The sequence below is a fragment of the Idiotropiscis lumnitzeri genome, chromosome 7, assembly GCF_059441095.1.
Source record: "Idiotropiscis lumnitzeri isolate Australia: NSW breed Sydney's pygmy pipehorse chromosome 7, RoL_Ilum_1.0, whole genome shotgun sequence".
In the NCBI taxonomy this organism is placed as follows: Eukaryota; Metazoa; Chordata; class Actinopteri; order Syngnathiformes; family Syngnathidae; genus Idiotropiscis; species Idiotropiscis lumnitzeri.
The window spans coordinates 7566947-7590544 of NC_142397.1; the positions used below are offsets into that span (position 1 = coordinate 7566947).

Below are 23598 nucleotides of genomic sequence, written 5' to 3' on the forward strand. Positions count from 1 at the left end.
GTGGAAATGCGTTTTGTTGTGCTTAAGAACTTTATTTTTCTCTGTCTCGCCCGAAAACAACAAACAAGTAAGGTTCAGGTTTTCCGTCATTATCAGCTATTTAAACATTTGTTGTAACTCACTTCAAAGCTATATCGAAACATGTTTTCATTGCATCAAAGTTGAGCCAATGCTTTTTTTTTTCTATGCACTATGCAATTTAATAAGCATTTTGCGAAGTTATAAAAAGGACTGTTGTAATGGATATAAATGATGAATTTTGTACTAAATATATTTTAGATTGCAGTTTTTTTTACTTCAGTACAAGAGATGTTTTTTTTAAATAATATATTTATAAAAACAGTATATTTTTATATATCTTTCGTAGTACAATTTTTTTTTATGCTACTTTTAAAGTATCAATGTGACCAAACAAATAATTAAATTTCCGTCTACTCAATAACACCTGCATAATGTCAAATGCAATGTGAAGCCTTCATTGTGTGCAGCCGATGTCAATAAAAAGGCTCGCCCTTCTGGCCGCGGCAACAGAAAGGAGTCACGCATGCTTTCAGCTCTGGCATTAGAAATTGAGCACCAACTGTATCTCTGTCTCTCTCGCTCTCCTTTGCTCCTTCTCTCAATCTCATTCTCTCTCCCTCATTTAAGCTTCTTGAAGTTCTTCCAAATTGGGTTTTAAATGCCAATTAGGAGGTTGAATGTAGTAAAATAAAAGCAAATGCAGGCAGGATGGCCTCACCTTCTGGCTGCTTAGGCTTCAGAGAGAGCCAAGCCGGACCTTTGGCTCCCGGCGAGGCTTTGAGAGAAATATCCTGCCTAATGAACACATTAATTAGAACCATAACTATTTATAAGATGATAATTAGAAACGAAGGGAGGTAAACTGGGCTTTTCCTGCAATTATTGGAGGATTAATTACGGGAGCTAATGAAGTGGATTTTTGAAACGCGTGGAGGTGAAGTACAGAGATGTGCAGCTCGCTTTGTGATCACTGGCATAATTATTTTCTGCAGCACCAAAGCGTTTGAGGCCGCGCTCCTCGCTGGCTCGGGCCGCCTAATAAGCATCATTGCATCGTTATATATGCACTTAAAAAGACTTGCCACTGAAATGGCTGTCTAATTATTTCTAATTGGCAGGACCCGTGTGTTGTCATTGAGCTGTTTGGAGCTGCTTGGTGGCCTGCGGTCTAATAACACCCTGGGCCGCCTAGCAAAGAGCGAGAGAGCAAGACAGACACTGAGTGAGCAAAGGGGGGGCTCTACCAGTTGCTCACAACCATGTCTGCATGAAACAAAGCTCACTGTTTGTAAGGTAGTGGGGACGTGGATGGCGGCTGGTGGTGGTGCTGGTCGGGTCACTTTGCTGTAGAGGCCTATTAGGAAAGTTTAATTGATGACAATCTGCTCCAAACTCAATGTGAAAAACAAACATTGCCATCTGTCCTCTTTTGACTTGTATTGGAAGCAGTCGTCGCCGAGTTGGCGTACAAAGCGGCCTGCAACTTAAATGTTCTGAAGTTTGATTCCCACGCGTCACCCTTATCATTTATTTCACTTATTGGATTATGCACGGAGTCCTATCTCTGCAGCCAAACTCACTAACAAGGGGGAACCTGTTTTTTTTCTTCTGATTAAATCATTCTCAAAAGTCTTGACTCAATCTAAATCATATGGCGATATTTCCCACACAGATTAATGTCCAAAGTCCAATTACCGTATTTTCCGGACGATAAACCGCTACTTTTTTCCTCGATTTTGAACCATGCGGCTAATACAACGGTGCGGATTTTCTTTGGATTTCTCTTTCGCCACTAGGGGCGCGCTATAGTTCAGAAAATACGCTAATTACATCTCAAAATTTTTTTTTCTCTCGGGCCTGTTCTGTTTTAATTAGCAAAGTTGTTGGCGTGTTAAAAGGCTCTGTTTTCAGAATCTGTTTATGTACCTTTATGTGCAGTCACAGTACAAAATCATTCTGTACATGCAGTAAACAACCATTTTTTTTTCAACATAGAAAACAGCAGCTTATAGCCTGGTACGGCTTGTATATCGTTTTTTTTCTTTTTCCGCAAAAAATAGTTGCTGCGGCTTATATGCAGGTGCGTCTCATAGTCCGGGAAATGCGGTAACATTTACCAGATGCCCAAAATACTAACCAAAATGGTTTTATGGAACACAACCATAGTTTTACATACGGAAAACTGGGATTTAAGTGACACCACACTCAAATGTATTTGTTGTTGGACAGAAGACAGCGAGGAGTTAAAAGGGAGTAGCAGCATTATTGTTTGGAAGACAAATCCCCCTATGCGAGGATGCAAAATTCTCCCAAACGAACAGTGCATCTGTGTTCTGGTCCAATGAAGGCGAGGTTGATCCTCTTTGGACATAATTCTCAAAGGTATGTTTGGTGCAAACAAAACACAGTAGCTACAGTGAAGCTTCAACTGGAACTGGGACCTTAGTCAAGGTGGCTGTCAGTGTTGGCAAAAAAAAAAAAAAATCATCAGCGTTCTTCTGTTTGAGGAAAAAAAGGGCGGGAACCAATTTAGAATATATGAAATTTATTTGAGGCTTCTCATTGGCCCTTTAAATTGTGTTCCGCATGTACATGAGTTTGAACGTGAATTCTGAACACAGCCTCATCCTAGTTCTACGAGGGTGTGCACACTTGTGCAACCACAATGTCTAAGTTGTTTGATTTGAAGATTTGCTTCTTTTTGTAGGTTCGTTGGAAAACAGATTTGAAATGATATATCTTCACTTTCATTTCATTTGTTTAAACGTCACAAAAACCTGACATGGGGGTGTGTAGACTTTTTACATGCACTGTACCTGTCACTGGATGATCACGAATGGGCACTAATTTAAAATTGGACTGGTAGCCCACCAGTGTAAATCCATCTGAAACGCTGTTTTACCATTGTTTTTACCTACGGCCCTCCAAGACCACAGATATCTGAATTGGAGCCTCCTTTTTCCTGATTAATTGTGGCAGTCGGACAACGTCAATCGCTAGCTTTTGACTTTGTGCCAGATGACTTCTTCTGCAACTGCAGTCTCCATCTAAACTTCATGTACCTGACAACAAATAGGGACTTAATTAATAATCTCCCGGCCATGCTACGCACATACAAAGGGAAGGGTGCGTGTGTGTGTGTGGGGGGGGGGGGCGTGCATGCGGTGGACAGGTTTTACGCGGGCCCTTGGAGACGTGAGCTAAGAGAGCCTGCATGGACAAACCTCAGTCAGGCGTGTTTACCTTGAACTCCGGTTATGATCCGGCTCAAACCATATGGACATTTTTCTGCAAGTGTGTCTCATGTGCTGGCACAACGCTGACTTTTCGCTGACATTCACCAAGGCAGCCTGGACGTGAGTGGGGACACATTTTCTATGGAATATTTGAATCTGTTGTCTTTAGATCTCTTCATTTTCCTGTGTAATATTCATAAAGAGAGGGTTTGAATCATAGCCCGGGATTATTGGTGTGTATGTTTGCGCCGTAACTCATCATAAAGTGGAGACACGTGCGTTGTCTTGCCAAAAAAAAAAAAAAAAAAAAAAAGTCCAACATCATCGCTCATCTCCTCCCCAAGTGGACAACTTGAGAGCAAATTATAGCTAATGGAAGACCCGCTCGCACTTGTCAGTGAGCTGTGGACACGGACACGCACGCACACACACACACACACACGGTTTCAATTACACATCCACTCACTTAGTTGTTCACTTAGGATCATGTGCGGTCTGACTAAAACCTTGACAGTGTTTTTGAACGTAATGAAACACTTGCTCAACATTTTCTATTCGCTGTCCCCTCCGTCCGTTTAATCTTAGGACGTGAGCAGGAGGTGGAAACGGACGGGTCGGCCAAAAGGATACGCGGCTAACCGTCGTGCGATCGGGCACAACGTAGAGCTGATCACTTGTGTGACTCTTGATTTTGACTTGAAATCAAAATGGGGGGAACATTTGATGACTTGAAATGCGGTGAAGCAATTGAAGCTGACAAAAGCCAGATACGTCGTTAAACTCACAGCATGGGATACTAAACTAACAGAGTGATTGTAATTTGTGGAATCGTTTAAATCTGGGCTTCGAAATGCTAGTAATAAATATGAAGGAATAATCGAGGGTTCGCTGAAAAGAAATAAAAACGTGCAATTATGGGGAAAAACAGTCCTCATATTCCGAAAAACATTTTGGAAAAAAAATACATTTGAAAAGGAATAGGCTGTGAATAGAAGACTAAAGTTAGAATTATAATGAGAGAATGCGCAGAGGGCAGGGGTGGGCAAACTTTTTGATTGGCGGGCTACAATGGGTTCTAAAATTTGACAGAGGGGACGGACCAGGAGCAGATGGATGGAGTGTTTCACTTTAACATTTGACTTTAAATGAATTTTTTTCTTCAAGTTCGGCGGGCCGGATGAAAACGTTTAACGGGCCGCATGTGGCTCCCGGGCCGTAGTTTGCCCACACCTGGTGTAGGGGAAAATATCAGTCTTACAAGAATTTTTTGCAGGACAAATTCAAACTAAATACAAATAAAACTAAATGCATTATGCTGAGACATATTTGAGGTGTGTATAATCTATAATCTTACATAACAAGTCCCGAAATAATATTTCTCTGGATGGATTCCGTGAACCTCCAATATTATCACTTTTCAGGAGACCTCTCAAAAAATACATATTTATTCAAATGTAAACATCGTCATAAAGCTTGAGCCATTTTCAACACTTTAAAAAAAAAAACACACCCACAAGTGTAGACTGTCCGATAGTATAGATTTGTGGAAAAATGTGAAATTTGCCAAATTTTGACAGGAGGTTTCAGCCCAATGCCAGCGATTTAATAAAAGTTCTACCGACTGTGAGTTTGTCGGTCTAAATTTAGCAATCTGAGAAGAGACCTTCAATAATTTTACAACTTAATGTCTGTAACGCAATATTAAAACAACAGGATCTTTCATTTTTGGGTGTCCTACGGTGAGGATTAGTACGAGAAATAAAAGTCGTTTTATGGGAAGTGTGGTCGCATGTAACAAAGTATTTTCTTTTCACTTTCTATTCATTTCCTGACGGTTCGTTTGCCGTTGGCTCGTTTTCATCGTGACATGAGTTTATGAAAAAAAGGAGACAGCCCAAGTTCTGTCAAGATAACTTTATGTTGGAAGCCGATAATGCAGTTTTTTTTTTTTTAACAAAGTCCTTTCCCAAGTTGTTTCTTGGGTGTTTAATTAAGTGTAGTTTCCCTTTAGTAGTGGAATGCGCGTCTGCTTTTTGTCGGCCCCTTCCTTGGTGCCTGTTACAGTCGGCCCACATGGTTTGTCTCAGCGTTTATGATTTTTCTTATACCGCACTTGTGAGCGCGTTCCTAAATCACTTAAGCACACGGGGCCCAACAGTCCACGTTTAAACAATAAAAGCTTGTTATGCTAAGCGCCCTCAGATCTTGCACCACTTCATAAATACGCGATGTGTATAAGAGGCCGAAAAATACATCTTCTCCGAGCGGCGAAGGAGCACGCCGGCTAATTGGAGCCAGCTTTCGCTATACATCGCAATATTTCATTCGTGACTGCTCTTAATTTTTATTTTTATTTTTGTTATAGTATCACATTTCTGACTTCAATATGATACCTGCATAAAGTGATACCGAACCAGAACCCTGGTAAAAAAAAAATAAAACAAAAGTGAAAGCAATGACCTCATACATAATTTAAAAATAATAACATCAAGTCCACACCGTCGCCTTAATACAAAACCTGTCGCGACAAACGCCGACACCACACGGCACCAACGAGCCTGCTTTGTCTCAAACTGTCTGAATAAGAAGAAACAAACTTTGATGTGAGACTAGTGAGTTTATTAACTCATGCACGACCAGCTGAGTTAAAAAAAGAAAAAAAAAAAGATTTTTGACGTCTTTAGCCGTCAGTGAATGAGTTAGATTTAGAGACATATTTATTTATGTATTTCTTTTGGACCATTTCACTTTGTATCATATATTTGGTCAATCGTTTACTTTTGGTCATTGATATTTGATATATTTTTTTTTTTTTAATGTTTTGAAATATACGTAGAAATAAGGAAAATCCAGTGTGCTTGAGTTTACAAAATGTTTTCTTAAATCTTCCAATTTCGAGGTTAGGAACGGTGCGCAAAGAATGACTTTGTTGTCCCAATCACACCGTCCCGTCCACCATCTTGTCCGGCCATCTTTTCAACGGACACCTTGGCAACCAATAACGTCTCACTCCTCACCCGCCATAACAAATTGTTCGAGGGCTGTGATGGATTGGCAGGAGCAAGGTGCGAAAGCAGACAGTGGAAAAAAGCCGGCCTCGGTCCGCCTGAGTGACTGTGAGCGAGTTGGCAAGTTAGCACCTAGTCTATGCGTGACCTTCACTTGACCTTGCGGCCGAGGCCTCCACATCTCCAGCTGCTAATGGGTGTCATGTCAAGGTGTGGCTGCGCGCGGGTCAAAGGTGGCGGGCGCACACCAGACGGCCAAGTTTAGGATTGCGGCGGCGCGGCTGAGTGACGCTCGGCATATACGCCGATGATGACGCCGGCTAATCGACGCACGCCCAAATTCGTCTTTGCCCGCATCGTCGGCTGCCCGGCGTGGGTTTATATAGATCTAAGAGCTCTTTGAACGCTGCTAATTGACTTGACCTTGTGGCTTGTGCCTGTTACCGTGTGTGTGTGTGTGTGCGTTTGGGTGGGTGGTCCGCACGCTGTCTCATTTCTGCTTCACAGCCCAGCGAGGCACTGGAAGCGTTTGTGTTGATGCCTGCTTAAATTGAAAGCAAACAGCAGATTATGACAAATCTAAACATTGCTTTTATGACGCGGAGGGAGGACCGAGAGGGGGGGGACATCTCTGCGGATCTTTCATGCTCTGCCTTTGCTGTCTTAATTGTCTTCACAATCACTTACTTTGCAGCGATTCCTTGTGCGTTTAGCGTGCATGTGTGCGTGCGCTGTGAACCGAGGGAACAGATAATGTGACTGTTTGGAAGGAGGAAGCAGCTTGGGAAATTATTTCAACAGCTCTCATAATTAGAGGAATATCATAAATTAAACTTGTGTCTGCCGTGGCGTTTGAAGAGCACTCAAAAGTAATAAATTCTGGATGGTTTACATATTTGCATTCCGTTCAGCTGGCAGCGTCAGGCGGGAACAGCTGTTTTGCACGTCTTTTGGCAGCAGCAAATACACATTGCTCACTCAAGGTGCTTTTTCGACACGTTGGAAAAAAAAAAGTGACTTTTAAGTCAGAATACGGAGCTGCTGCTGTGTGCTCTGTCAGTGGAAATAACTCGACGGGGAACGGCACATTAATGAAATTCTTCAAATGTGTCCCGTTTCTTTTTCAGGCTCTCTCCTGCTTGGTGCTGTTGTTGCCAAGCAAGTGTTTTTGTTTGCTATAATTCCTTGTTTGTGTGCGGGTTTGGGGGGGGGGGGCTTGTTTACGTCAAATTAAGACGATTGTGCTTGGTCAGGGTGAATTGGCTAAGGACGTACAGAAGCACACCAAAACACGAGGTCCCAAGATGTCCAATCAGAAGTTTTCAATGTCTCTGTAAAGTGAAAATAAGTGTCTTGTGAACAACCCTGCCAAATTTGAATGATTAAAAAAAATAGCCCATTTTATAAAATCAAGCCATTCTCTCCACTCTCAAAGACTGACAGGGCTCAGTTAAAACATTTCATAAAAATGATTTCGTTCTTAACTCATTGACTCCCATTGACGGCTTAACACGTCAAAGATGATTGGTAAAAAAAAAAACATCCTGGTCACGCACAGGTCACTCAAATGGGGGGGCGTTAACAAAATATTTTCATCATCGTCATCGTTGACAAAGACAACACTGCTGTCCATCTTCGGTCATCGATGCCTAATGGACCGAGACTTTTTTTTTTAGCGGCTGTGAGAACTTCACTGGATTTTTTGGGCCTCCAATTATGTCAGCCTATCTGGACAAACATTGTTGGAATTTTTTTTTTTTGTGCTCGTGGCTGGAGAAAGGAGGAAACAATATGAATTCCGCAGCAATTCCTTGAAGATAAGGGATTCATCTCGCGCCTATGTTGATGCTCAGCACGCCTCCTTACATGCTGCGGTATAAATAATGACTCAGCCGGGGTCAGATGCCAGCGGAGGCGTTCACCTGTATCTGACACACGTTGCTGCCATTAATGTCCAATTTTCAATAAAATACAGAAATAGAATACGGACTGATAAGGATAGCGCACCATCCAGCTTCACACCCGGCCACATAATTACCCCAATGGGCTGTGGTGAGGGATCATATCCCGGCGCGCACCGGGGGGGTCAGCGGTGATAAGCGCTAGCCCGGCTCCCAACATGCCACATAATTACTCGATTGATAATTCACCAGGCAAACGGTCCCAGCCAATTGCAAAGCTGCGATTTAATAGACTGGATGGCAAAACCGGGGAGGAATGGCGAAACAAGCTAGTGATGGGAGGCCAGTGTGTATCGGGGGGGCAAACAGCAAGGGCCTTTTATTAGAAATGAAAATATGTTCAGGCCGTCGGGACACCTATTTTCCCTGGAGATAATAAGGCCAATGAAATGTAAAGCGGAGGAAAGACTTGGCATGGGGTCCAGCTACGACTGTTTATCGGCGTGTGTCCTGCATTAGACCATTTATCCCCGGCCTCAAATTAGCTAATCATTCTCCAAGGGGAAGGACTTGGTCAGGAAATTGACATTTAGCAGCACAGGCTCACTCTATTAACTACAATAAATTTAATTTGCCACACACCCCAGAAGTGGGCTGTTTCTTCACAAGGGGAAAGAGAGAGGAGGGAGACAAAAAAAAAAAAAAACAGACACTGAGATTGTGTTGAATGCATCTGCGGCTTCTGGCCGCAGTTTGCTTGGCGGTAAATGCAAGACGAAAGCTTGGAACGCTACAATTCTGTCCTATTTTTCCCTCATGTACTGTTGATTACAAACATGCGCAGGCATTGTCAACACACAGAGTCACTCATTCCAAAGTCTGTTTGTGCCATTGATGAATTATCTCGCCTGGAGACTGTGAAGCCCGAAAATGCCAATGTTTCTCTTTCTGTCTTCCCATTAGCTGTGATTCTGTGTGCAGCTTAATGGCTGCTCTGGTACACACTGATAAACACACGCCATCAAAATTGCTGTGTTTTTTACCTCTGGATCAGATGTTTGATTAAAATTGGTGTTCTGCTCAACTTTAGCAGTTGACAAAACGGTTTTGGGGAAGTAATTGTAAGGTAAGTAGGATTGATCAAATAAAAAAAAAAAAAAAAATCACAGTTCAAGAAATCATTAGTGCATAAAAAGCTCATCTGCCTGTTCTTTGGTGCTGCTTTCAAATGTTCCAATTTATTTCAGCTAATCGAGGTTTGAAATAGTAAAATAAAGAAAAAGATTTTTTTTTATCAGTCCCGCAAAAATCTAGTATGATTTGCATTTTTAGTCATCAGCAACTTTCAGTGGATGTAAAAAGTCTACACACCCCTTTACAAATGCCAGGTTTTTGTGATGTAAAAATAAATAAATAAGACCAATATATATTATTTCAGAACTTTTCCCACAATGAATTTAACCTCTGACCTGTCAAAAACTCAAATGGGGGAAATAAATATGTCAGATGACTGAAAAAGCCTACCAGAACATCACAGGCACTTTAAATCCCTCTCATTTCACATAGTTTTTGATACACCAACAGAAATCTCCCAAAATGTCATGCATTTGTTTTTCGGACTGTAGACTAAGGCCCAATCCCATTACTTCCCCTTTTTGCCTTCGTCTTCCTCTTTGTCTCATTCGCTACCAGCCCAGGTCAAATGTACTTTTTGTCGTCTATATCCGTCAATGGCAGCGAATGAGTTAAGCAACAACTTAAAAAAAAAAAAAAAAAAAAAAAAATCAATTCATCACGGCATTCAGAAGCAACAGTACTGTAGTACCGGGCTTCTAGCATTATTGTTTGATCCGGCAGCCAGTTCTACAGAGAGCGTTTCAACTCACAACTCAAAACACGTCATTGTAGCAAAGTATTGGCCATCCGATAAAACCACACGTCACGACTATGAAACTCAAATATATTACTTACATTTATGCGTTACCCGCTTCTTCTCATTCATTGATGTCATTTCTGCAGACGTTGTATTTGCTGCCGAGGGGGCGTGTGTAGAAAGTTTACGGAGTATCGTGACACGTCTTGTTTGTCGTGAACGCGCATTTCAAGATGGAAGGGACAAAACGAGACGTAAGGGCTGCTCTTGGGATTGCGCCTTAAGCTTTGACGATGGCAACTCACTTCTCCAACAGAGTCGACTTGAAATCAGCGCCGCTCGTCTCCAGCGATTACGACGGTCTCCTCCGGCTCCTAATCGATGGCAACAGTTGTCAGACCGTTGTCTGTTTGTATGGTGACAGGCGTCCCAAGAAAATGATTAGTTTTCTGTCGGCAGAGAAACAGCTGTGGATGTCCCAAACTGCAAACTAATAAAGGAGGGGGGAAAGCAATAAAGCTTGTGGACAGCAGGTTTGACTGTTTTTATAGACAAATCAATAAAATGATAGATGATGGAAAATAACGTGATCTTAGCCGCTGATTTCTACCGGGGTTTCCAATCCAATCCGCTGACAAAATCACAACCTCGTACTCGCATTTGATTGAATTTGAAGCACGAGCAAATGTTGTGATTAGTAAACGTGGCTGTTGCTATGTATGCACTGAATGTGTGTGTGCGCGTGCGTGCGTGTGTGTGCGTGGGGGTGGGGGTGTGTGTGTATACAACTACGCGGTCAGGCTTGTGTGTCTTAACTAACAGAATAAATCTTCCACTGGAAATCTTTTGGAGACCAGGGGGTCAGCAACGTGATCAATACCGACGACTGGTCCTCCTCTGAGCCTCCCTCTAATTGGCTATATCTCCGCACGCGCGCGCGTGTGTGTGTATGTGTGCGTGTTTGATTTTATGTAACCGTGGCATTACACCCACACAGTGAAAGATGAACGCCGAGCGCTTAAAGGAAGCCTTTTGGTGACAGTCACAAGAATTACATTGCCTCTATCTTCTCTAACGACTCCTCGAAGACAGGTTGGGCTGTCACCCGCCATCGATTTAATCTACTTTTCCAGCGTTTTGAAGTCATCTTATCTATTCTTTTATTATATCGTCTATATGTTATTGTCAAAACTATTGACAGAAACCACACAGACTGTAAAAGAGAAGTACTCTGCATAGATTTCTGAGCGGCGTGCATTGAAAACGTACACCGTCTCTCGCTTGCTTTATAAATTTGACCACAATCCATTCGGTGCCTATTTTTAGTCTGGTTGTTTCAAAAAAACTAAATTGAGATCAATTAACCATCCTGCAGTACAGTAGAATAGTTGTTAGCCACACGGTCCATTTGCATATTTTTGTTGTGCTTGCATATTTTTTCAAGTGTCCTGGATACTCAAACTTCCTCTTCCACTCCCAAAACATGCATGTTTGATTAAGGGAAGACTAAATTTTCCACAGGTGTCAATAAGATAAGATAAGATAAGATAAGATGCCCTTTATTAGTCCCACAATGGGGAAATTCGAGATTCGAACCCAAGTCTCCTGGGGAGACTGGGTCCTGAACGCGGCGCCTTAGACCACTCGGCCATCCTGGCAGTCAATGTGAGTGAGTGGTTGTTTCTCTATATTGTCTATAGGTGAGAATCGTCCATCAGTTTTTCAATACTGCTTGTCGTCATTTGGGTGGTCACGGCCCGTGAGGCAGGTTACACCCAAGACTTGTTGCCAGCCACTCATCCCAACACTGTCGATCACTTCCAGCAGACATTTCTCTCAAAAAAGATAATTTAATATGTATCTTAATACATGGTATGCAATGCGATTCAAGAATGGTGGAATTTTCAGTGGAACGATTTGTGTCGGTTCGATTCACTGTGATTATTATTAACATGTAATAACAACATGTAAAAGCGCTTAAAAGCTCAGGCAACTCAAGTTGATTAAATTCAAGGAAACAACAAATAATCAGCAACGCTTCGGTTAAATGAGCCAAATAAGAGTTTTCCGATTAAAATCGATTTTCATTCCACCCCTCGTCTGCATTTTTCTTCATTTCTAAACGTGCCTTCCATCTCATAGGTCTCACTCACGTCACCGGCGGTCCCGCAGCAGAAGCGGCAGCCGCAGTCGCCACGGGCGCCGAAGGAGCCGCAGCCGAGACCGGACACGGAGCCGACATAAGGGCCGGGACCGCGATAAAGGCAAGGAGAGAGACAAGGGACGGGATCGGGACCGGGACCGCCACAGGGAGAAGAACAAGGACAAGGCGGAGAAAAAGGGGTAAGTGATGAATGACTCCCGACGTTGAAGTGTACGTGCACCTGTAGCCTCGCATGCCGGGCGACTCCGGTCTCAGTCGTAACGTCCACTCCACAGAGGACGCAGACGGAATAATAGAGTTCAAATATGAAGCTCAGCCTTGAACATCCTTCCATCCATCCGTCACTCAATCTTTTTACCCATCACACTTTTCTCCTTCAATTTCCCTCCGCAATCAAGCATCTTCCCGCGCCCTTCCGATAATCCGATCCAGTTCCCTCTTGTGAGAGACGATGACATGGTGATAGTGGAGTCGAAGGTTATTCTATTTTTAGCGACTTTGTTGAAGTTTGATACCTTTAACTCACCTTATGCCACTCGAGGTCCACCTGCAATAAGTCTGGCCGCATAACAAGATTCTAAGCATCTCCCGTGCCTTTCGTGTTTCCGTCATGGGACAGAAAAGAGTAAATTGCAAACGCTCGCTGAGGTTTGGAAGCGGAGCGAATTGCATTGGGGACTTTGCAGGTTGTCTTCTGAAGGTAAAGGGACATTTAGCTTCGGGTCAAACTACTTTACTGGACTCCTCCAGAATGACATGCTTAATCCTTCTCCACATGCTGAGATTTTTTTTGTTTGCTTCAAGAATAATAATTGAAAAAAATGTTTACTGCAACTCCCAGTTAAGGTTAATTGTCAAAATGCAAAATGGGCTAACAAATCGCATCGCAACTGATATTTGAACACAAGACGACAGAAGAAAACAATACTCAGACGCGCACATACAGTCATGGGGAAAAAATGTTGGTACCCCCTCGATTAATGAAATAAAAACCCACAGTGGTTACAGAAAAACAAAAATGATGATAAATAAAAAAATTATCAAACGGTAACCAATGAAAATAATTGCATTGCTTTTCCATTGTAGTTAAAAAAAAAGATGTAAAAAAAAAAAAAAAAAAAAAGAAGAAGTAATGACTGCAGTAAACATGTACCTGCGGAAGCGACAAAGAGACGCGAGTGAGAAATTTAAGCTCTAAGAGACTGTCGCCAACTTGATGGAAAATGGATGACAAATTGAAGAGCTGGCTAACACAAATGGGAACAAAAGAGGCCAGGACAACCTCCAAAGAAATTAAAGGCGAACTCCAAACTCAAGGTACATCCGTGTCACATGGCGTCTGTCATTGGTGGAGCCAAAGATGACTTCATACAAGATGGCCACGGAGGGGAGGGCACCACTCTTCACAATAAATCATAAAACAGTGAGACTGGAACTGGTCAAACTGAATGTTGATAAGCCACAAAACATGTCGGAGACGGTCCGACAGGCGAGACAAAACTAACTTTTTAGCAAGGCACATCAAGCTCCTGTGGTCACCGATGCAAAAATGAAACCGAGCTAGAAAAGAACACCTTACCTCCCGTGAAGCATAGAGGAGGCTCGGTTACATTCTGGTGCTGCTTTGCTCGATCAAGCGGAGGGTGTATTTTTCTCCAGGCTCATTTAAAACAATTCAGTTGAACCACAGTTGCAATGTTTGATTTTAATTGCTTCATTTGAATTAAATTGTATTCACGATTCCTTTGGTTAGATTCAAATTGTTCCTCTGACCACTGTGAGTTTTCTTTCAGTGACAGAGGAACCAACAAAAAAAAGTGAGATCGACCCACAGTTGATGAACTATCAGCTGACGGTATATTTTTGGGGAGTTGAAATTGGGGACCATTTCCTACTACATGGTTACTCACATGGAATGTTAGTAATCCTCATATTGCTGAACAATAGCTTTGTTTGAAAATAATACACTGCCTGTTTTTTTGTTTTTTTTTGTCCACACACAATGGGTTTCAACATTCTAAAATGTCAGATTGAATGTTGATTGATGTGTGCGTGTGTGTGTGCTTGAGTGTGGATTCCATCAAGTGATTCACACCATCTGCTCAGCCTCACATCAGTGTGGGAGGACTGAACTCACAAGTTAAAATCAATATGAAGTGGGTGGTTTATGGAAATTCTGCCCGTCTAGCCAATCTCAATTTATTAGCAAATCTCAATAAATTTTTATCTCATAGGAATACAATAACAGATGCATAGATGACTGAGCGATTCAAACCAGACTTACTATTACCGTCAATATGTCACCATAGATTTGGGGTAGTTAACTGAACATGATGTTTTTTTGCTGCTCTTGCTATATATAAAGTTGCAGGATGGCTGGAGAAATTGTTTGGCAGAGGGATACAACTATATTTGGGTTTGTAGCAATTATGGGTCCACAGAAAAAGAAGCACAACATGCAACGTAGATCCAGTCGCTGTCATGGGAGTGGATTTTCACTCCCATCCTATCTCACTTCGACAGAAAAAATCCTGTACCGTCCTGTCCTGGTCCATAGGGTAAATAATATAATATAATATATAATATAATATAATTTAATATATAATATAGGGGCGGCACGGTGGCCGACTGGTTAGCACGATGGCCTCACAGTGAGAGACAGCATCGGGCGTGGGTTCGATCCCGGCTCCGGCCATCCTGTGTGGAGTTTGCATGGTCTCCCCGTGCCTGCGTGGGTTTCCTCCGGGTACTCCGGTTTCCTCCCACATTCCAAAAACATGCATGGCAGGCCTATTGAACACTCTAAATTGCCCCTAGGTATGAGTGTGAGCGTGGATGGTTGTTTGTCTCTGTGTGCCCTGCAATTGGCTGGCAACCAGTTCAGGGTGTCCCCCGCCTACTGCCCGAAGATAGCTGGGACAGGCTCCAGCACCCCCCACAACCCTTGTGAGGAGAAGCGGTACAGAAGATGGATGGATATATAATATAATATATAATATATAATATAATATATATAATATATACAATATAAATAATATAAAATAATATAATATAAAATAATATGATACAATATAATGTAAAATAATATAATATAATAAAATGTAAAATAATAAAATTAAATACATTAATAATCATAATAATACTAATCATAATATTAATAATACTGTCCCGTCCTGTCCTGTCCCGTCCTGACGTAAATGACTCCCATCCCGTCCTGCTGCCATATAGGTCAGCTTCTGTACATTAAAAAAAAAAAGTTTGTCGTCCCCTCTCCCTCATGGATTCTCCCACTTCCATCTGCTTCCGTGAACTATTTATCAAGTACCGTTCCAATCCGGGGATTAACGGTAAAGTTGACTCCCGTGACCCACCGGATTCCCAAAATGTCAGTTTCTAATGCTAAGACCGTTTATATACTAAAAAGAGTATGTAAGTAGAAGTCCCCTTTTCTATGAAAATTTTCTGTGTAACTTGAATTGCTCTTGTACAGGAACGTTCGTAACTGGAGGTCCCGCTGTACTGGAAAAATGTGTGCGTGCCCTTGTAGATGACGACGCATCTGCGATGTGGCGAGTGTTCCACATGGGCTGCCGTGTCTAGTGGAATAATTAATATGAAATGTTAACACTGACCAGCTCAGCCTGAGCTAATGTTTGACACCGAAGAAATCCCACAGTCTTTCAAATATGAAGCACAGCGCCAGATCCTTGTGCGGTGTGTTTAATGAGCGCCGTCGGAGCTCAGCATAGCCACGACTTTTTCATGATCGGTCACTTTAAACGGAGGGAATTCATGTCTAAATGTAAAGTAAAACCCCTTCCACCGCGGGTTTTAGGTTTGCTGTGTTTGATGGAAGTATTACTAATTTCTTATTTCGTCCACCGGTATTTTGAGACGTTTTGAGTTTGAATCCTGCGTGTCATGAAAAAATACATTTACTGATTGAGTCACTCAGAGCGTCGCGATCAATTTATCAGTTGCATTATTTTTTTTGGACCATAAGGCTAACTTAAAATTCTTCAAGACCAAGCAACAAAGGTGTACATGGAACAAGTCCCCCCCCGCCTCCCAAAAAGGACTAATGTACTAAAATAAAGTGTAATTGCACATCCACGCCAGTAGTTGGCAGTGGCGCTCTGCTTGCCTATTGTGCACAGCAAGTTTTAACTCTACGTTGTCGTTTGTTCTGAAACAAAAATGCTATAATTTGTAGTTGCGGCGGAGAGTGGGTGGTGGTGGGGGTTGTGTCGCGAATTGTTTTCTTTTTGCTCGGGGGGCGTAACAGAAAATAATCGAGAAGCACTGGCCTAATGGTTCTTAAAATTATTATTATATTAAATTATTAAAATTACATTCACACACGAGCTGCTATGGCCACAACTCAAACCTCCGTATTTATCACGGAGAATGGCTAACAGTTAGCCAGTTAGGAGCCAGCCGCTAACCTGAGTTCGCAACATCCCTCTCGCTGCCTCCCATGTCACTCACAGGGCCAGGCACCACTTTAATCTTGTGAGGTTTGTTGAGCGCCGGTCTTAAAGCCGGTTTTCAAGATTCAAAATTCATTTTGAGAACGCGTGCCATTTCTTTTAATGGAATGGCGGTCCATATATTTGTTGCCATTATATATTGCTTTTCTTTGATCTCTATCAGGAAAACAAATAAAGCTATCAAAGAAAATGTTAAGCCAGACTACCATATCTATTTTCTTATTAAGGCTTCAATATCCTTCAGCATTGATAGGAATCTCCTTCTTTATCGCTGATCCGGCTTTAGCCTGTCTTCATTTGAGTGCACATATGAACTTCCAATTGTGTGTGGGGCTGTTTACACGCGCATGTGTGTGTGTATGTGTGCGCTTGTATTTGTGTGACCCGCATGCAGCCACCTGTGGCAGAGTTTGATACGGGTCAAACTGCGTTTGTACACCATTGACTTTGACGATGGTGGAATGATTGCTCGCAGCAATTTACATACTGTATTGAACTGCTTTCCTGACAGACTTTTACATTCACCACTTTCATTTAGAGGATACATAAAATGTATCACACACATAAATCATAATAATTTAAAAGTGACTTCGGATATTTATACAATACAATTCATATAAATATATTATAATATAAATAATATATAAAATATTAAAATAAATATATAAATAATAGTAATAATAAATAAAATAAATATGTAAAATAAAATTTTAAAAATGATTAAAAAAATAATAAATAAAATAAATATATAAAATAAAATAAATGATATAAAAATAAATACATAATAATAATAATAATATTTAAAAAATCAAATATTTGCCCAATGTAGGTTCGTTTGACTTAATTTCGCCTCACCCATAAGGCCAAAATAAAAATAAAAAATAAATATATATATATATGTATAATACACCGGAATATAGATAAATTTGTTGCTTGTGTTAGTTAAAAAAAAACATGGGTTGACCTTGAAAAATTCCTTTTCAAAATCCTTCAACCCCAGTAGATAAAAAAAATCAAATGGCTCTGAATCTCACTACCAGTTTTGAAACTGCAAACTCCTCTTTAAAAAAAACAAAACAAAAAACTGCAATGTGAACTTTTTTGACTCCCTCCCAAGTGTAGCCAGTCTCTCTGCGGGCCGTGTCACGTCGTTATCGGCACCCTAAACCGGGATGACATAGATGTTCCTCACATGCTTCCACAGGAGACGAGCAGGATGACAAACGCTCCTTTAGCCGAAGAAAGACAGCTGACAGATGTGAAATGTTTGAGGAATATTTTAAACCAAGGGTTGCAGCTGTGCATCCTGTCTGCGCCTGCCATCTTGTCTTCTCCCTCATTTCCTCTTGTCTTCGTCTAATGGTGATGTTGGGGGGGGGGTTGGCTCTTATTTTAAACCCTTGTGATCTTTATCACTTGCTCACAAACACGCACACACTGTAGTACTCCAAACTCATTTACATCCAGGTTTGCTTGCTGGGTGGGAGGAAAGGAGCGAGGCAGTGCCATGTTAATGGCAGGGGGATCAGGAGCTTTTTAGTGAGTCTGTCAGGATGAAAGAAGGGCGGGGTGGGGGCTCAGAGCGGCACCCTGACAACCCACACTGTTGTGCATGCGCTGTTGTCGTCATTAAACATTTAGCGCTCCTCTAGTATGACAGCAGGCAACTTGGTGCTCCGCCGGCGTGTTTTCATGCAAAATTCATTGAAAACGACGAGCTCTTGTTAAGAGATCTTGTTGCTTTTCACCGGTGGCAAAGGGTTAAGTGGGTGATTGTAGGTGTGCTTTTTGTAGGGGAGTGCTGGGGTGTATATTTAGCAGATTATTGTGCCGGGTTCCGGCGGCCTGCAACCTTCTTTTTGTTTTCCTCCTGGTTCTCTCACTTAATTATAGATTTCTTACAAAAATTCACATCGCAATAATTGAAGCTAATTTATTGCTCCGATCTGCTGAGCTGAGAGGGAGAAACAGCTGGACTTGCACTCAGATATTTATCAAAGTGAACGATATTGCTCCGTTTCCCCATTAATACCTCGAAGAGGACCGCCGGAGTTCCAGTTTTTGCAAATTGTCCCGATAAAAACGAAAATAAATAAATATAAATAAATAAATAAAGGCTCTCTTTCAATTGTGATGGCACACAGTGAGAACAAGGAAGCGCACAAATCAACACAGTCAATAATAACAATAAAAAACAATAATAAAAAATTAACAACTCAAAAATGACTCGAGAGAGCCATCCTCTTTTTAATCCTCCCCTTTCTCCACCCGGTCAATTTGCGTGGATGTATCCCATTTTCGTGATTATATTTCTTTTGTGCTGGCGCAATGCGAATTCATTCTCTTGAATTTACCAGCTTGTTTGAACAAGTGTGCGCTCGCACCGAAGCCCACGGCTGACGCAAGCGTTCTTCGCCTCTTGTTGTGATCCATTTCCCAACTGGAAATAACAAGCATCAAGTGGAGACTCAAGTTAGCAGATGGTCAACGCAAAACGAGAGAAACTTTCAAAGAAGGCTGCTCGCCATAAATGCCGCGCTGGTATCGACGGCGATCCTTTGTAGAAGAGTGTGTTGTTAAAGCTTCTAATTGTAAGATTTTCATCAATTGTTTGATTTGAGTTGGCTGCCTCCAAGCCTCATCGGGCGGGGTCTTCTTTCCGCTGTTGGATATTTTGCCTGCATTCGTCGCATCTCAAAAAAGACGATTGGATAACAGACTGTTAGACCGAGGGATGTTTCCCGTTGCACCCTTTCGGTTCTGCGCCGCTGCTGAACATTTCCAATAATTGGCACAATGGGACCATGATACAGCTGTTGTTGTGCCCATTCTGCCCTCTGTTCTTCTTTTCTGTCACCCCATCTCGAACCAACCAGCCGAGGCAGACGGTTGCCCCACAGAGCCAGGGTTCGAGGTTTCTTCTCGAGTTTTTTTTTTTTTTTTTTTTCCCCCTCTCTCTCCCCTTCGCCTCCTTTGCTTTGTGCTTTCTGATGTAGGCTTCACTTGGTTTTCTTATATATACTGTATGAGGTGTGTGCGCTTCGTGACCTGCTCAATGTGTTTAAGTGCCTTGAGATAACTTCTGTTTTGAATGGACGCTATAGAAATCAAATTGACTTGACTTGTTACGCAATACACGTAATGATACATCTCGCATGCAGGCTAAGAGCAGAAGAAAACATTGTACTTAGTGTGCTGTTAGACAGGACATGGAGCCAGGGGGAGAAAAAAAATGGAATCACTTCTCCAAAGCCCTCTCCGTCGACTGCTGATGTGAGGATTGAGGCTTGGCTTTTTCTAACTTTGACAGGTGCCTTTTTCATGAGGGTCTCCATAGCACTTGCGCGACTGCTGTATGTAAGACGTGCCTATTTTGAAAGTGCCCATACAAGTCTTATTTTCAGTGTAATGTTTCCATTCGCAAACACACGAGCCGGCGTCTATATCGCTGGTGTCAAACTCGAGGCCCGGGGGTCAGATCCAGGCCCGCCACATCATTTTATGTGGCCCGCAAAGGCAAATCATGCACGACTTGCTAAAATACCCAAGTTGTCAATTTTAAAAGTGTTAGAATATTTTTTTTTGGTTACCAATCACACTTTTAAAATGAATTGAATGGTAGTTCAACAAAATTTTCCTGATTTCTGATGTTATTATTATTTAATATTAAAACTTGTTGCCAGAAACACGTGATTAGCGGGTAGTCCACATCAAGCTGTGAACGTCAGTGTGGAGTAGTAGTCGACTAATCTGTTAAGACTTTGGAAGTGAAAATTGAATTGAACCGAACTGTAATGCTTGTCGAAAGATCTGCTTTGTTCATATTTTTATCATTATTCCCTTGCGTCCAATTTAAGGTCTTTACACGTCAATCTGACGTCGGCCTAGAACTCGGCACATTAGACCGGAAAGCGACCAAAGACCACACCGCAAAAGCAAGTAGTACCTCCCCACGCCAGCGGCGGCGATTAGTCAATGCGTAGCCTTTGATGGTGATGTCAAATAACGGCAGTCTTTCTTGAATGAGAACCGCTTGGACTTTACGAGCAAACAGACGCTGTGTACCGACTTTCCGATGACCGACGTCAGACGGGTGTGTCGAGGCCTTTAAGTGGCTTCTAATTTCTCCGTACGTATTCAGTGTCAACCCTTTGCTTTCCACGTCGGGACCGCTGAGGCGGCATAAGAATGTGGCCCAGCGTCCTGGCGTCACATCCTCCATCATAAAGTCTTCCCAATTAAGCTGAACTTGCAGTCTGCGCCGGGTCCATCCGTCTCCTCCTCATGTCGTTTGGTGTGCGACGTGGGCAAAGGCTGAGTGGGTCAGGCACCGAGATCAGCTCGGAGGGACGTCTCCTTCCCGCGTACGTAAACGTGAAGTTGCTGTAATGAGCTCCGGGGTTAAAAGATGCCAACTGCCAGTCTACGTTTCATTAAAGCGTCTTCTGATGTTCTTTTGTCTGTGAAGCGCTTCCCTGTTTAGTGCAATTCACATTCGAAAGCGTTCGGATGAAAATGATTTTACAGTCACCCCCCCCCCCCGTTTGATTTCATCCAGTGATTCCTCTCATTATTGCATTTTCCCTCGACAAAGCCGAGCAGTACTCAGCCTCGCCAGTGGGGTCTCAGCAGAAGCCGCAGGCCTCCGCTTGGCTAGCGCTGCTCCAGCTCTCAGCCTTAACCTTTGCGAGACGCGTTGCTGTGAGGCACAGAGAAAACAAAATAACACCCTAGGTACACACACACACACACACACACACACACAAAGCGCACACATATACTGTTGCTGTCGGTTTTTACTCCCTCCTCGCTTCACACCGCGGAAATGATTGCCTGGTTCTCAGCTCAGTTGAACATCTATCAGCTCATTAGTGTCGGTAATACACACTAAGTGTACAAAGTAAGTGCGTTTTTGTGTGTATGTAAGTAGGTAGCCAAAGCCTGCGGCGTCCTCTCAGCCTGTCGGGAGCGTGTGCATGGGTGGTATGGATGTGACCGCTGTTTTGTTTGTGTGTGTGTGTGTGTGTGTGTGTGGTTGGAAGGACTCTAGGCTGTGTCTGGCTGTGGAAGTGGGGCTTTGGGAGGTAAAAGACTTCAAACGGCGTCCTCACAAGGCTTGGACGCTCTCGCATTGTCTCAAATCAATGAGTTGTTTTATTTGTTTGTTTATTAAAGGGGGTTTAGTAGTTTACGGTACAAACACGCTGCAGTGGCGTAGGTGTTGGCCCCCGTGACTGTATTATTTGGTGCCCTTTCACCATAAAGATAATAATGAGCAAATGTTACGACTCATTTTCTCCCATGCAAGAGAGGCAGATTCTGACTCCACCGCTATTTACGATCCATACGAATGCATTTGGATTGTTTGTAACTGTTTTGAACAGCGCTTAAAAAAAAAAAAAAGGCAAATATATGGTACGCCGATGGCTGTGTTAAAAGCAGCAGTGCGCCGGAGTTAGCCGTTGTCCCTCGAACGGCTTTAATTGGTTAAAAATGTTGCTGCTCGGCGCTTAACTGGAGCATGGAAGAGGGAGCGTGTCGTTCCGATTCTGGCCTCCTTCTTGACTTCATTTTAGGATTTTAGGATCATGTTGTTTGTTTTTAAGTCTTTTAATAGTCTCTCCCTGCCTCAACTGTATGAGATGGTCCAGCTGACCCGCTGCTCCTGGAGGTACCAAAGTCTAAGCGCGAGCAGAGGCGGGATAGAGATTTCTATTGGTCCCAACTATGGAATGGGACCATCACTGTCCGTTTTTTTTTTTTTTAAACGTTCCGTAAAATATTTGTATTGCTTGTCTTTAAATGTGTTTTTATTCTTAAATTTTTTTTTTATTATCATTTATAAATAATGTTATGTTCAATTGTTTTGTGTTTATGTTCAATTATTCTTAGACACTTTGTCTCAGCTACGGTTGTTTTTCAAGTGCTCTATAAATAAAACGGAGCGACATACATGACATCAAGCATGACCTCACCGCAACTCGTGAGCTATGGTCAAAACTTCAAAGTCCTGCTTTGCTTTTTCTTTAACTTTTGGGCCTTTTTGACTCATGACACTAGAACCGACGTGAAAATAAGCAAATTCTTAGTTTCGCACGTATTAATCGCATAGTTGATGTTAAAATCATATTTGAAAATGACCTGTACAATTACAAAAGGTAGATTTATATTAACATTGCCACAAATTATTTGAATGTTACATTTGATCAGGAAAACATTGTACTGGGAATATTCTCCTTCTTTTTGTTGTCTTTGGAGTGACTTTGGACCACAAAGCGCCGTGACTGACCCGTCCAAATGTGTGCATGTGCCTGTGTGTGAGTGTGTGTGTCTGGGGGGTGGGGGGGATCTGGCCACTTTTAATCACAGGAGAGACACCCCCAGTGAGCGATAGCGAGCTGTGACAATCCACTTAGTGCGCTCTGTAATCTGCTTAACCATTTAGTGAGTTGTTAAAGGAGTATGCAAATACTTGCATGGGGGTAAAAAAAAAAAAATGGACACGTACGAGCACACGCGTGCACACACACAGGACAAATCTGGCTCTGGGACTGCTGGCGATTTGTTGCGCTAACACATTTAGCGTTGTGAGCGTGAGTCCGAGTGTGTTGATGTGTTTGAGACCTGCTGCAGGCATCGAGAGAAGCCAGGCCTGGAGCGTGATGACAGAGACCAGATCCGGCCAAATAGAAGTCCCCCCCTCCTGCCCGTCCCAAAATGCGCGTGCACACACACACACACACCTCCTCAATCCAATTACCCTGCTCCCCTCTTTTATGTATATCTTCGTCTCCTCTTCTTTTTTTTTTTTTTTATGCAATTTGACTTTCGTTGAACATAATTCGAGAGAAGTGTTTGTTCAAGATCTCATCTTAGCTCACCGTCCTGCTCATTTACGGCTCACA

The 23598-nt window shown here is 42.4% G+C and overlaps 1 protein-coding gene across 2 annotated transcripts in view; it reads left to right on the forward strand.

The window, feature by feature from the left end:
• Window positions 1-23598, forward strand: part of rsrc1 (arginine/serine-rich coiled-coil 1) — a 111772-nt gene that overhangs the window by 10412 nt on the left and 77762 nt on the right. For both annotated transcript variants that reach the window (XM_088299793.1, XM_088299795.1), the window contains exon 4: window positions 12182-12382. In XM_088299793.1, the coding sequence (XP_088155919.1) occupies window positions 12182-12382 (201 nt within the window). The remainder of the gene's footprint in view (window positions 1-12181; window positions 12383-23598) is intronic.